At 41.3% G+C, this 15,702-nt stretch overlaps 1 protein-coding gene across 10 annotated transcripts in view; it reads right to left on the reverse strand.

Annotated features, from left to right (window-relative positions):
• LOC109628819 (RNA-binding protein Musashi homolog 2) overlaps window positions 1–15,702 on the reverse strand; it is a 245,577-nt gene that overhangs the window by 58,440 nt on the left and 171,435 nt on the right. For all 10 annotated transcript variants that reach the window (XM_069539930.1, XM_020086222.2, XM_069539929.1 and 7 more), the window contains 2 exons: window positions 12,840–12,922; window positions 439–553 (listed from right to left, as the gene is read on the reverse strand). In XM_069539930.1, coding sequence (XP_069396031.1) covers window positions 439–553; window positions 12,840–12,922 — 198 coding nt within the window. The remainder of the gene's footprint in view (window positions 1–438; window positions 554–12,839; window positions 12,923–15,702) is intronic.

Raw genomic sequence — 15,702 nt, forward strand, 5'->3', positions numbered from 1 at the left:
GATACGTTTTAGTCAACGATGGCTGACACTCTAAGCGAGGCTGGTCACAATGAAGCAGGGTTCAGCAGTGTTTCATTAATGAAACAACTATGAAAAGAGATTCAGACCCAGACGATGTTCCTGCTGACCAAGGCTCAGTTGGTAAGAGACATGTTTAAGATCCAGGTTCATGCAAAAGGCACTGATTTACAATTACAGCCACGTTTAAGCTTTCAAATGATTTTTAAACATTTGCTATTCTGATCTTTAGAAAACCCTCAGTTTTTAGGATTTCAAACAATACTTAAGTTTTAGAGTGTGTTTTTATTCGGCACCTTAGGTCTTGGGTTTAACTAAAAAAAAAAATTTTTTTATTCACAGTTTCAAACTGATGTATTTAATACTTGTTTGGGTACATGAGTTTGTGTTATTGTGTGTGTGGATGTGTGTTTGACTCACTCAGCATGCCCATCCCCAGCATGAAGGCATCCATGGTGTAGGGCAGACCCCTGGCTCGCCCTCGTGTACCTGGTGGGAACATCACCTCCTTGGGCTGGGCCTTCTTACATTCTACCTATGTAGACAGACAAACACACACATATGCACATGTACAAACACAAACACACACACACAGACAAACCATTAGACTGTGTAGGTACACAACCAGACAGTTCTGACAGGGCTGTCTCAGCTCTTTAAGGTGGTTTTCTATTTGACTTGCACAGCTAGATGTTTTCCATAGAGAAAAACAAGACTGAGTCAATCCGAGCACCTCACATTTTAGAGGATAGTCTCTGAGGAAAACTTACAATCATGCTCCTCCTGCATTAAAGCAAAGGTTATTGCTCCAGTGAGCATGTGCCCAATGCCTCAGGGAAATACAAGCTAAATACTTTCCAAGAGTTTCTGAGACATCAACATAAGAGGAGCTCTGTACTCCAATGCCATTACCAAAGTCCCACAGTGTGTCAGTATGTCCAGTCACTTTGAAAAAAGCAGATTTTGTTTAATCAAAACAACGAATAATCTCAAAAGCAAGTATTTCTCTTGACAAAATTTGTTCAGTCTTGCCAGGGCTACGTGTTTTAAATCTAACACCGGGAAATAATGTCTTTTGTAACTGACTGTGCTTCTCTTTTCTTTTTTTTTTCTTCAGAGTATTGTGTATTTGTGTGCCTCGGCTGGGCTCAAGTCCCCAGTGTCCCACCATCCAATTCCACCTGCAGCACTCATCTCTCTCCTGCATTTCTTTCTCTCACTCGAGTTCTCACACATACGTGTTTGTTCATTTCCCATCTCGCAAGGCTGACATCTCCTCCTCCTACATAACACATATCAAATGAGGGATGTGACAGGGGCAGATCAGGAGAAGGAGGAAGATGAGAGTCCTATTTACAACGTATCTATCCTATCTCGATGAATTATAGAGAAGCCCGAGCGGCTGACAAGGGTGGCATGGTCCTGCGTCTGTTGGTTGTTCTTTGGTAGGCTGAGTCTGTTCACCATGCTGCACAATCTATTTGCTCCACTGCCTGCTTGGCATCAGGCTGTCCATCTGTTTGTCTGTTTGCCTCCTGGCTCTCGTCTGCTTCTCCCTACTGCCTCCACTTAAGCAGGGTTTTCTCGGCTGCTGCGATTCACATGTCATCCCGCTGCACAAGACGGGCTACTGTGCCAGTGCCGTGTGCACCACAACCAAGGTATACGGCCCGGCATCCATACAAATCGGCCTGCAACTCTGACAGGCCAGAGGTGAACATTGCTATGCACACACAATTCATTTTTGCACACATCCATACGTACACAAAGGCAGACACAACATGCTAATGCCAGTTGCCAAAGTGAAAACGTCACATAGCTTGAAGTACAATATGTTGCTGTGCTAAACAAAAAGCGTAACAAGTTCTCTATGTCCAGCAGAGGGGTAGGAATGTAAAAAGGGAAGACTAATGAAAAAGGTTTCCATCACAGAGGGAAAGTTGCTGCGTTGCACAGCTGTGATTTGTTGCTGTTAGCAGCTCTTTCGTTTGAACCAGACGTACTAAAGTACACAGTTCCCTCAGCCACTTTGTAGCTGTCACAGCTACTCTGCCCTCCTTGCTAGCCTGGCACAGTTTGACATTGTACTGAGGAGAGCACAGGCGCTCTTATTGTCAGAGAATGACCCCCCCGGCATGGAAGTAGCAACTGGGTGGGGGAAAAAATGGGTCTGTTAGAAATCTAAGCACACTGCTGGGATTTTCACATTCACATAGCTGGGTGACAAATGCAACCCCAGCACTGCCCAAACCACAGACATGACAGTGTCTGATCAGCGTCCTCCAGTAGCCCCTGCCACATATAGTGAGTTGGACGCTCAGGTGGCCTGCTGGGAATAAGACAGACCTGGTGTGAGTCATGTCTACATGCTCTCAGATGTGGGTCTTTGATATTCAGAAAGAGGGCTCCTTGTCATGGTTTTAAAACCAGCCAGGAGCCGGGATCTGCAGTGGAGTGACTGTGTGGGTGTTCACCTGCTTCAAACACACAGGACTGTGTGAGGGAAGCAGGAAGGAGCTTTCGAGAGGGAACTAAGTCAAAGAACAAGAAAGGGAGAGGACAGCAAGACAATCTCTTTTTGACAATGAAACACTGGAAAAGCGCAGCGGTCGTGAGCACAGGGATTCAAATTTTGCCACGTGAAGGATTTTGCAGATTGAAACTTCTTCCACATGAAGTGAGGAAAAACACTACATTTACACCCACTCATTTTAACTTGAGGTATCAGTCTGAACTATGGCTTGTGCTACTTGTCAAGGACTTTAAATGCATTGAAGGAAGCACAGAATTGTGTTGGCAAAAGTGTGATTCATGATCCACCATTTAGGTGTCATGAATGAGGGTATTGAATGAGAGCACCATTGTGCCTTGCCAGGAAAGTTTAATTGTTTCTTTAAAAAAAAAACACCCATGACATCACATAAAACAGGGTTCCCCCCATAGCAGTACAAAACAAATTATAAATGATAAATAAAGCCAACAAAATTAGAAAAAAAGGCAAATATCCATTAATCTGGGAATAAATACTGACAAATAATAATACATTTTATTCACATAGTGCTTTTAACAAAAAATAGAAAGCAGCTAAAGAATGACTATAAATATAAAATACACATCATGATCATATATTGAAATATAAGATAAATGTGACAATCAAACATGAATATATGTAATGATCATTTGCATGTGTGCAGTGCCAACATGGAAATCAACCTCTCTGTATTTATCTAGCAAGATACATTTAAAGGTTTCAGACTAATTACCTTTTTTTGTCCTGCAATTTGTCCTGCTAAAGTTTCATAGTGAAGCTATATTATATAGCTATACACTCATAATGTAATAAGATGCATTGTTTCATGTGTGCAGCGTCCTTTGCCCTGCTCTCTATTCCTCACCCTCTCCCTCTGCTTACTCTCCTGCTCTCTCCCTCAAGGTCTCTCCATACCTATCTAAAGCACCGGGAGAAATCCCTCCACCGCTGGTGGGCCGTCGAAGCCGCCAGCAAGTTTTTGGCGTTCTCACAAGCAGGCAGACCTCATCACAGTTTTTGCTGTAGGTGACCACGTTCTTGCGAGGGAAATCTCTTCTTTCATTCATCCTCTGTGTACCCATCACTCGGGCTCTGTTGCACATGGAAGCTAACAGTGTGCACTCACATGGGCGTTTACCCCCACGCCTCCATCCCCACCCCCGCTACCCCCGATGTAGATTAAATCTACTTGTGTAGGGAAACATTGAAGCAGCCAGAAACCCAGACCGAGATGTTCCTGTGAGTCACCTGAAGACCTGTGCTGCCAAATCTCCCCCCCACATGGTTGAGGAGGCACTTCTGAATGAATGGCTTTCATTTAAAGAACATGAAAACTGTTCAAAGGAACAAGCTACAAGGAGAGCGCTCGGCAGCCTGCATGGAGATTTCAACAAATGGGCTTCCTGTGGCAAAATTTCCATATCATGATGCCATGGCAAAATTTTTCTCCAAGCCAAGGAAGATAAAGTGCAGCAATGAATCCTGCTCACTGTGTTTATGATGTACTTTTTTTTGCAAAAGCTGTAGGTAACAGCTTATTTTCATGCACTAAAATATCTCTGTAGTTGTTTTTTGCTCACCACTTTTTAGTTTCTGAGAGCCACATGTTTTTCAGCTCTATGCGCCTCGTACACACATATACAGTTTGCAGGACAGTTTGTTGAAGTGAATGTCTGCCACACAGTGTTAACCATGTATGGTTATCTCCGCCGCTGAGCTTTCAACATTTATCAAGATGCACTGATAACCTGCAGCAGATAGCTTATCTTTGAGATTTGTGTCATTGAGTCGAAAACAGGAGACCAAGCAGTACAGCCTGTACACTAAAAGAGTTTAAATAAAACGTTTCAATCATTTTAAATATTGTTTGTGATTGCTTCAAGGAAGACATTCCTGAGCAGATTTATCAGAACAACTGGGAGCGCTTTGCTGAATGTCTAAATGGTCAAAGCAGTGACTCCACCGTGCAACAGACAACTGTCCAGGATCCTGGATCTCATTCAAGAAGAAACGGTCGCCTTGAAACATAATGTCTCTGGCAACTAGCTGTCGTCATCGCAGAGGCATTTAGAATGGGAGAAAGTAAGTGAATATCAGTGGAGTTTAACATTGTTACGTGAGGGGAACAAAAGATGTCACTAAAATATGGCACAAGCTAATTCTGTCCTTGGATAGGCTCTTAAATTTGGGTTAAAACAAATGAACAAATTTATATATATAAAAAATAGGCAGGAAATCAATCTATCTAAAAAAATTGAATGTCATTGCCAAATGTTAATAACATTTAATATTATTTATTTTATATTAAATATTTGTTTTATGTTTGGTTATAAAAAAAAATCTTTTTCGTCCTAATGATTTAAAGGTTCAGTGTGTAGAATTTAGTGACATCTAGAGGTGAAGTTGCATGTTGCAGCTGAATACTCCTCGCCTCACCCTCCCCTTCCAAACATGAAAGAGAACCTGTGGTGAACTTCAAAACTCAAAAGGTTTTAGTTTGTCCAGTTTGGACTAGAGAAAAAAACATGGCGGCCTCCACAGTGAGGACGCCATCGGCCAATATAAAGTTTTAAATATGAAGGGTCCATTCTACGGTTAAGAAAACAACAATGAATACAATTTAGATGAAACACACCAGTGAAAACTGTTGCAGCATCTCTTCATCACTACTTAATCAGTGTAGTAAAACAGCTCACTGATGAAGAATAAACAAACAGCGTTTTTTCTTATTTATGTACAAACCCTCTGATACACTGCAGTGAAGCGCTCCAGTTATGACCTTTTCAATACATCTCCCATACATATTAACCTTGTAGGTATAACAGGAATGTGTGGGCGGGATGCACTGGCAATGACTGTCCTTCAGGGATGAGTGTGGTGGGTGCAATGTGTGTGTGCGTGTGTGTGTATGTGTGTGTGGTGTGGGAGGTGTGTACAGCTACTATTAGCCTCGCTAGTGAATGAATTCCATCAGTAGACTGAAGAAAAAGAAACAGTGTGATTCATTTACTCCAGCTCCCACTCCCAGCTGAACAGTCAAAACACATAGACTGAATAGTTAGGAAATGTCACCAGCCTGAATAGTGTCGGGCATGGTGGTGGTTTGGGATTATTCACTTGAGAAAACAGCTTCTTGCCAACGTTTAACAAGTGGTTTATAAGAAGAATATTATTTAAAATATAAAAAATAAAATTAATAAAAAACTAATTTCTTTTGTGGAATTTTTTTTAAAAACAGATTATTTTTCATAATTCTTTCCTCGTTTAAACTCATTACTGTAGAGATACATTTTATTTATGGGAACACAAAAATGTTGAGGACCTCTGTTCCCTATTATTGGTGCAACTGCAAAGGTTTCAAGCCTCTAAAAGGTCAGTATTTGATATTTCAAAAACTAGACTTGGGTTGGGGGGGGTGGGGGGGGGTGGCATTAAGACCTCTGTGAACCAGTCAAAACAAAAATTGTATGTCATGTATTTTATGAGGTGGGTATTTACAGCAGAATTTCCTCTATGAACCGTTCGCTTGTATCCATGGTCCATAAAAAGAATTGCAAACACTGAGTAATAGAAGACATGTTATTATGGTAATAACCTTTGAATAAAGCAAAATGATGCCTTCAATGGCCAGCAATCTTGCAGGAGTCATTACGTCTGATGGTATCTCAGCGTGGTTATATAAAAGCTATGGGATATGAGGTCATTTGAAGGACCAGGTGCTCCCTGTGGTGTCAACACTGTTGCCTTGTCATGCCTCTGTATCCAAAGATAATATTGTCCCTGTACACACTGAGGGACATTTTCGAAAGTGAGGGCCATGATCATCAGGTTGACGTCAAATAGCCTCCATCACTTTCCTCAATCAGCAGATCTAAAAAAAATCATTCGGCTTTCATGGGACGTCCTGGAGCGCAGAGTGCCGAGTGGATTTCCACCTCCTTCATCCCTCAAAGCTTTCCTTCTTCATTGAAGGGTAAACATCCAATTACTTACAGTCCAATACTTGTGAGGCAGCACTGCACGAGGGACCCAAACCCTTATTAGGCACTTAATGTTCAAACAGTGTTAAAGATTTCCACTCTCTTAGAAAATGAAATTTTCCAAGACATTTTCAACATTCCAGAGATGTAAGTTTCCCTCTGTAGATATCTCCTTTAAAGAGTTACTACACCCTCAGATTCTACTGAAGCCCACCCTCACAGCATATTTAAAAAATCAAAAAGGGGAGCAAGGGAGAACTGGCTGAGGGCTTGTGGCTGTGTAGTGTGTGACGTGGAGGGAGAGGAGATGGGGGGGGGGACTAAGCTATACTTTTGGTAGCATGGACAGAGATGTAGTCATGAGAAGCTACTGTCGTTTAATGTACAGACCTAAGAGTCATGTGAGGGTTAGGGAGAGACCACAGGATTCAACTGAGCCAAACATTCACATCCAAACGGAAAGAAACTCTACAAGTTTGAACAGAAAAGAAAATCTATTTCAAAATTACAACAGGAATTTTGTTGGAGAAAAATCACCTGTATCAACATTTTACCTCTGTGTTAATATGTACAGAGGAAAAGAAGAATTAACACTATATGTTGAAGCCCGCACCAACTGGTAAAGTTGCAGGAAATCTGATCACAAGCTCCCTTACTGTTGATTAGTTAAGTGCTTTTTTGCAGCTTCATATAATGTCACTGTGAAGTGGACTTTTGACCTCAAAGATAAAACACAATCATTTCACTCATTAGGAATTTGTATGATTTTTTTTGCATTATAAGAGCTTGGATTATTAAGGTACTCTGAGCACCAAAATGTCATCAGTTCATACTTGAATCCAAGTCAACAAAATTACAAGAAATTTCCTCAAGTATTTCCTGACACACATTTTGTGAGGTCACAATGACTTTGACCTGTGACCACTACATTCTAATCAGGATATCCTTGAGAGCCCATTTGCAAATCCAAAGCAAATACTGCAGGTCATAGTTCACCAAAGCTCACAAAGACTGAAAGTGAATGGAAGGCGAACATTAGCATATGTGATCAGCTCATCTTTGAGTCCAAGTAAAGGATTGTGGTACAATTTAAAGAAAGTCATTCAAATCAGTTTTGTGAAATCACAGTTACCTTTGACCAAGGAAATCGAATTTTTCATCCTTGAGTCCAAATAAATATAATAACACATTTTCTTTTTATACCCTTTGCTAGTTTTATGGATTTATCCTGAGTCTCTGTTTTATGGCTAACATGCTCTTATTAAACTATCTTATTTCAAGTCTCTGATTTTATTGTGAAGCACTTTGAGCTGCATTTTATGTATGAAAGGTGCTGTATAAATAAGATGTAATTTTATTTTAACACATGAGTGGGACAAATGAAAGAACAACCTGTAACCATAATGCCTCTGGCTATGGCTGTCTACAGTGCGGCGGTGTAAAATGAATTTACAATTTAGTTACTGTCTAAATTAGTCGTAGCTAGTATAGTAGATGTAATCATATGTGCACACACACACACACACACACACACACACACACACACACACACACACTATAGTTCATGACCTCTCGTTTGACGGCAGTAAACTTTAATGTGCAGTGGCAGCTCAACCAACTGGTTTGCAGGTTTAACACACAGCAGCAGCAGCAGACCTGGTTCAGCAGGCGCTAACAAACTCAGAATGTGGGTCTGATTGAAAGTAATTTGCTTTGATTAGCTGATCCCACTATACACACTGCTTCTAGCAATAGCTCACAGTCTTCAAGCCACTACTATCATGAACCTCGCAGCTACAGGTGTGATGTCATGGATTGATCATTTTATGTTAATCCAAGTGCTGAAAATCATCTGAAAAATAGAAAATCAATAAAGGCCTCGTACAAACATCAAATTGAGTGTGCAGTATAATGTTTGACTAAGTCACAGGATATAAAACATTAAAGAGTAACAGACGAATGGTTCTCCCTGTTTCTCACACCCTGTGCAGCAGTGACTTGCATGGTGCCACAGTGTCTGTACAGCAGGCTACACATGACCACACCTATCTGTATTGTTGACTTTCACATAATTGCCGTAATATTTTTAACATTTCTTTGTTTCTATTATTCTATATCAAGGGATAATACTGTATATTTTCTTATCATGATAATCTTTTGCACATGTACTTGTTTTTATTCTACTTAATAGCAGGTTGACGATTCAGAATAACATTAATGGTGGGTCTGTTTATTTGTAAAATGTTGGGTTATTCAGCATTTTATTTCATCGACAGTATTGTGTCATGCAAAGTGATTGCCTTGTCAGTGAATACCGATGGGGTATAAGACAGAAGCAACGTTTCTCACCTTCAACATGGAAAGATTTTGTCTCCAGGGTCTCTAGTGTCCCCACAGATGTCCAATTTGTGAATATAGAGCAAACCTGTAGAGCTTTTTTTCTTTATAATAATGTACATTAACATTTTTTTTTAGGGCTGGTTGCTAATTCTAACTGGAACTATGCTCCATCTCACCATTTGGACAAGAGCAAATCTTGGTTAACTTTCATTCACTTTGTAAGTGCCTCAGTGAAGAAAGAAAACAGTTTGAGGTCTAATTTATAACCTGGAGCAGTATTTTTATTATTATTCTTATTATCATTTTTATCATTATTATAATATCCCTGTAAAGAATGATGGACCAACTGTTAAAGGACAATAAAAATCATAATCCTGCTCTTGGTCTTGTTTTAGATTTGGAAGTGCTGCATCAGTAATAATGTGCAGGTTGCATGATACTATTTTTCTTTTGAAATTCTGCTTTTATAAACACAACGTGCAGAGTGTATGTGTATCTAAATATTACAGGCAGATGTAAAAATGCCTTTCTGTACTACCTCAGTAACAGTGGGAGAGTCGGCGCTCATTCTCCTCGGCGCAGTAATTGGTTGGTCATGTCAGGAAGATGGTGAGAAATTGACAAGTAACAGAAAATTCCTCCCTCCTGTTGTGATCATTTGCTACTGCTGAGTATTAAAAATGACGCATTAAAAGAGCACTGCCTCGAAGCACTCTACTAAAACCAATGTGAGTCCATTTTAATAGCACATTGTCTGCTCATCAGAGCCAACAGTTGATAGGTAATACCATTAATTAGCTGTGCAGTCCTAACAGCAGGGCGAGGAGTGATGCAGGGACTCCTGTCTTGGCAAACGGAGTTCACAACCTTTCACTGGCTGTATTAAGGTGCTGTCTTGCTAGTAAATGAAATAGACATTATATGTGTGATAAACTGTTAAAAGTATTTGAAAACTGTCAAGCCATCTTCTGCCTATTGATTTTTACTCCAACATACTTACTGGTTTTAATACAAGGAGCTATGGCTAAAGAATGGTTGTGGATTTCTGCAGAGAATAATCCATACTTTTATCACTCCATGCATTTTCTAAAAGCAGGCCAGTCTGGAGAAGTGAGAGCGATGTAGAAGTCAGTGTACCTGGCAGGGCAGGTTGAGAGCTTCTTGCTAAGCAGCACCCTGTTTTTAATTATATATGAGGCAGAACTCACAGTGACAGAGAGGGAGTGCTCCTGGGAGCGAGGCCTCAGTGGCACATGAACACAGGGTGATTGACCAAGTCACTAAGAGGTCCCGTCACTCACATTTGAGTGGGCATTGACCCACTCGGCTGCCAGAGCCCTTGAGAGGACGGGCGAGGAGAAGGTGGGGTGCCCTGTACATCCACAGTCCTCCCATGTGGGGTGGAATTTCTGTCTGCATCAATTATTCAAGAACCATCTTAGATAACACTCGCAGGGAGGATGGATGAGGTCTATTTCTGTATGGTACTTCATAAGGATGAAGACAGGAGGCATTTTTTATTTTGCGTGCTGGTGCTTCAGACGCTGGATAACCAGTGCTCTCCTCCGTGCAACTCAGGTAAAACCTGAAGTGTCTTTGAAATATGCTCTTATCACACTCTCCATTCTTTACTCAATGCCGATATTCTCAGATGTCAGCACTTTGTAGAGGATCTGAGGAACACACTTATTTCCTGGCTTCTATGAAGTTTAATGTACAGTAGGTGTTGCAAATAGGGATCCCTGTGTGACAAAAGCCTCAGTCTTTTCACACGGCAAGGTCCCCTGAATGATCCTCCTGTTGCCTGTTCAGGTTTCTGGGCCTCCCTGATGGGTTTCCATACGTGTCATTTTCTGTCATGAGTAACCAGACACAGGTGAGGAATACAGCAGCTGGTGCGTTTTCTGGCCTCACCTCCTGAAGAACAACATGTTGCAATACACAGCAGCGCAGCACATCACAGCTGTGTGTGGTCACAAGTCCAAGAGTTGCATTGACACTTCCAGCGCAGTCTCACTTTAAACTTCACACAGTCCTTTAATAGCAAATCTTTACTGAACACTGAATACAACAACTATAATGACTGTGACACACAAGCCAGGCAAAGGTAAACACTGACTATTAGAAGATGCATCAGATGCATCAGTTGATGATGCTGATCGACCAATATGAACCATTTATAGTCAAACCTCACTTACATTTCTTTTGTCCTTTAAACATTTATTGGCAAATATATTGGTATCAAAAATGTTTTACGGACCCCCAAAGTCTAATTTTTTGATTCTCACTCCCACTTTTTCTATAGATGAACTCTCTCTAGAATAGGCAGTTGCAATACACGAAGAGTAAAGCAGCCCATCAAATCCCATCAAAGGGGATGAAAGTCAAGTGGTCTCATTCAGCTGAAACAATCAATACAACAAAAATGTATTAGAATTATTGTGTTTGTGGTGTAACTGTCCAGCTTAGATATCCTAAACTAATTCATGTTCTTTAATGAATTACTGACAGTGTGTGATATTTTGGCTTTACATTTTTTTATTGAGTCAAATAAAACCTTGTTTAAATAATGTTGTATTGTGACAACAATTACTATAGTTGACTTGAAAAGAACCTGTATTTTTAAAATGAATAATGACGACTATATTCTTGAACTATTTGTTCAAGCAAATCTGCATTCGCAATAAGCACTACTGTTTATGAATTATTAACTAATTAGAAGTTCTGTGAGTTGGACTTAAATGAGATTTACTTTTCTGCATGATATGAGTTGGAAAGGAACACATTAAATACATCATAGAAATGTTCAGCATAGAAATGTTCTCCAGAGATTTGATATGAGATTTGTTGGCAAACAAATGTTTAGTTAATGACTTTTTCTGTGACATGACAAATGCAGAAATAGGTTTGGAATCGTTTTTGAAATGAAGCGTTGACAGCAGTTGTTTGCTTTGTGTGCACGCTGTGGCTGGTGCACGCATTCATGTTGATGCGTGATGTTTTGTGTGCTCACACAGTGCTGCTCATTCATGTCAAAGGATCTGAGACATTTGATTGTGACAGAATATTTTCCATGCACATACAGTCATTTCTGTCACACTCTAGAATTTTTGGTTGGAGTCCTGTGCATCGGCTGTGATGCAGCGCGGAGACACGGAGGGATGTATACCGGGGTCATATGTGACCTGGGCTGGTCTCTGGTGAACATGGTTCTACTACACTGCTCCTGTCAGTCAGTTTCGGGGAAAAGGCTTGGAGAGAGTGAAGACACACTGAGAGACGGAGCCCCACTGCACGGCAGTCAGACAAGTATTCCCTCCAGTCAATCACAACCCACAGAACCGCTCAAATGATGCAGGATCTCTCGAGAGGCCTGCAGGGTGGAACTGGGTGAAGGAGGACCTAATGTCACACTCGCTACACTGAGGTTGGTTCCTATCAATTATCATAGGTGACACGAGGACTTAGCAAACTGCCTCTGAACTATGTAGCACTCTGAGATGACCAAATTAGTGGTCTAAGTAAAACAAGCATCACTGGGACTCTGTGGAAGGTGTTAATCCCTGACTAATGAACTCTGCCTCTGCCAGTAGCTTCCCTGTTGCATCCCTGGACATCTCCGCCTGTGTGTGCGCATGTGTGTTTCTGTATGTGTGTGGGTTAGAGGATTCAGTTTGAGAGGAACGCACTCCACTCTCCCGTCCCTCAGCCTGACAGGCAGAATTCAGCCACACAATTTCACGGTTTGTGGGCAGTGCACACCACTGCCTTCCCATCCCTGAGACCCACAGATCCAGTGAGTGTGTGTGTGAGTGTCGAGGTGTGTGTTAGCCTGTCCATATGAACACGAAAGCACACACACACACACACACACACACACACGATCCCCTATTAATGCTAGAGGAAAGGAGAAATCAAATATTAATCCTTCAACAACCACCTGGAATTGAAAAAAAAATGAGTGGACTTACCATTTTGTTATTGATTTCATGAAAATGAATTTCACAGACTTTCTCTACGATGTCTTCACTCTCAAAAGTTATGAAACCAAATCCTATGCAGAGAGAAACAGAGAAGGGGGGGGAGGAAAAGGAGGGAGAGAATGAGTTATGGGTTAGAGGAGAACCTTAACAAAACCCCAGTAACTAAAAGAAAATGCACCACAAGATGGAACATTATCACGAGCCAGATGCAGAAACTATGCGCGTACATCTGTGGAGATCGGCTTGGGCATGGAAAAGAACAAGTGAACAAGACAGACATTGTCCTGTTTAAATCAAGAATATGATGAAATCTGCCACATTATTAAGGGCACTCGAGGACCTCTTCTACAAAGAGAAGATGGAAAAACAGCACAAAGCTCATTTAATGAGATTCAGGGAGCTGGGGCCCAGCATCTGAATTTCATTAAATGCATTTTGTGTTCTTTTTATTGAAATCTCACTGTATAACAAGCTCTGGTTTTTATGTTAATGCAGGCCTTAGAATGAATGTGTCATTGACAGTGGGATTTTCATGCCATATTTATAGGATAAAAGCTTAACCCCTCTTTTGATACAAAGACACAGAGACAAGATGGTTTCAGACTTTTGAACACAAGTGGATTGCAATGCTCTCCTCTGTGTTTTGATGGTGATGCACAAAGCAATCTAGCTGCGGTGTATAGCAGGGGCTGAAAGGAAAACTGATATTCTATTACGTTTGCAAAAGAGGAAACGGCACAAAAGAGAAACAGTTAGTGAATAAAGCAGCAAGTGGGACTGAAAGGAGATGAGTTCCTTTTCAAAACGGCAAACAGCCGATGATGAAATAAAATCACATCAGATTGAGCTTAAACAGTGGGACACTGTGAACAACGCGCCATGTGACTGACACACACTCCGCAGAGAGCAGCGTCAGTTTATTCTCTAGGAACGACAGATGATACCGTAAGAACACTAACATGCTGAATGTGAAAAAAACACTAATACTCCAATATACACCAAATTTGACTTTAAGTGAATATTATCCTTTTGCCCACATTCATACAGGTTAAGATAAAATCCATGTGTTCAGAGTCCTCATCTGCTTCACAGGAAACAATTTCAAGGTCAAAGAAGCTCTTCAAAGCCTGGTATCCACCACATAACATCACATCACACAACATTTACTGTAGGATGCACAAAGGAAAGATATTTGTCAACTGTCAGGGAGTTTTTATACTGACATAATTCATCCCTTTGATATATCTGTTTGTATTGGGCCATTGCTGGTTCTGTGGCAAATCAATGGGCAGAGCTTCTTTATTGCAGCATTGCGTAAATAGGATTTTTTTGCCTTTACCTACCACATCAAAAAATGTTTACCATGTCAATGTTTGGTGTATTTCTTGTCAGCACAACACTGCCTGTATGACCAGAGAATTCATTTTTTCACATATACATAATATACTGGTCCCAAAAAACAAGACACGTCACACGATTTGATCACGGTAGCGTAATCAAGGTGATCAAAAAAAGTTATTTGTCATTTATTTAATTTCTTAGATAAACCAATTCCAGACCTGCTAGTCAATATATGTGCACCATACTGATCATACGATACTAATGTAAGAATCACACATTATGTATAACCTAATGTGAGCATGTTGTATGGTAAATATTTGCACATGTAGAAGTGTATTATATGACATTAGTCTCCAAAATAGCTTATTTTATCAATTCCTCATATGTTTCAGAAAAATACAGGTTTCTTTGTCAGTGGAGGTTAATGCTGCAACCTATCACAAACACTGACATTTACAGTTCTGTCATACAGTCTTTATCTCACACTCTCATTTTTCATTTCTGCTCCTCCTCCTCCTCCTCCTCCTCCAACATAAATAACAAAAACAGTCAAGCCACTCGTCTGCTACCGACACAAGCTGGAACGTACTATAACCGTCTTGTCAAATGAAGGGTCGGAAACCTAATGTGTGAGCTAATTAAACACGGACAACAGCTAATCTAATGAGATCTTGTGAGACAGAATATCAGTTTCCATTGAGACGTCTCAATGCCGAGTTGTGGCGAGAGCTTGATGCACATGTGCGAGGTTTGGGTAGACAAGGGACCGGTGATGACGACAGGCAGGAACAGGAGAGGGGGTTGGGAGTGGGATGCACCCTTTCCTCCCTCCCACCCCACCTTCATGCCAGCCGAGGGGTGCACTTTTGACAACCAACAAATCAACCGCCAGGAGTAATTTGTCACAGAGGAGTGTAGGTAGAGGGAGTGGAGTCTGGGGGGGAACGAGGGCGCAGAGGGAAAGAGAAAAAGGTGAAGATGAAAGGAGAGAGGGGGGTGGGGAAAAAGACAGAAAAAGTGACAAGGAAAGAGGTTAACACACATGGCCCCTGTCGCCACACTCCTTCCTGCTGCTACAGGCAGCTCCTCCATCAACTGACAGGACATTTTCCAGTGCACCATTATATCCACTGGGGTCAGGGCCAAGCCGCACCACCACAGATACCACCAGCAGGGCCCTTCCACCCATGAGTGGATCTGTTTAAATGAACAGAAAGGCATTTTGCTGTAGTGTAAACTACTCTAGGAATGTGTATGCACACAAACGTAAAAGAAAATCCCACAACAATCCGCCCTATTATTCTGTTTCCTCGGCTCAGCACACGCCTCCTAGGCCCGGACCCCCGTGGGCTGAGTGAACCTCTGGCCCCACCACTTCAGTCATTTCCTCTACCATCCTATTTTACAGACCATACAGACAATTACAGGCCACAAAATAGCACCAGCAGAAGCATTTCTGTCTCCCATTCTCCGGTCAGCAGAGCGAGATTATCCTCACGTATCCAGGCCC

This window comes from Paralichthys olivaceus, chromosome 15 (assembly GCF_024713975.1).
Source record: "Paralichthys olivaceus isolate ysfri-2021 chromosome 15, ASM2471397v2, whole genome shotgun sequence".
Taxonomy (NCBI): Eukaryota; Metazoa; Chordata; class Actinopteri; order Pleuronectiformes; family Paralichthyidae; genus Paralichthys; species Paralichthys olivaceus.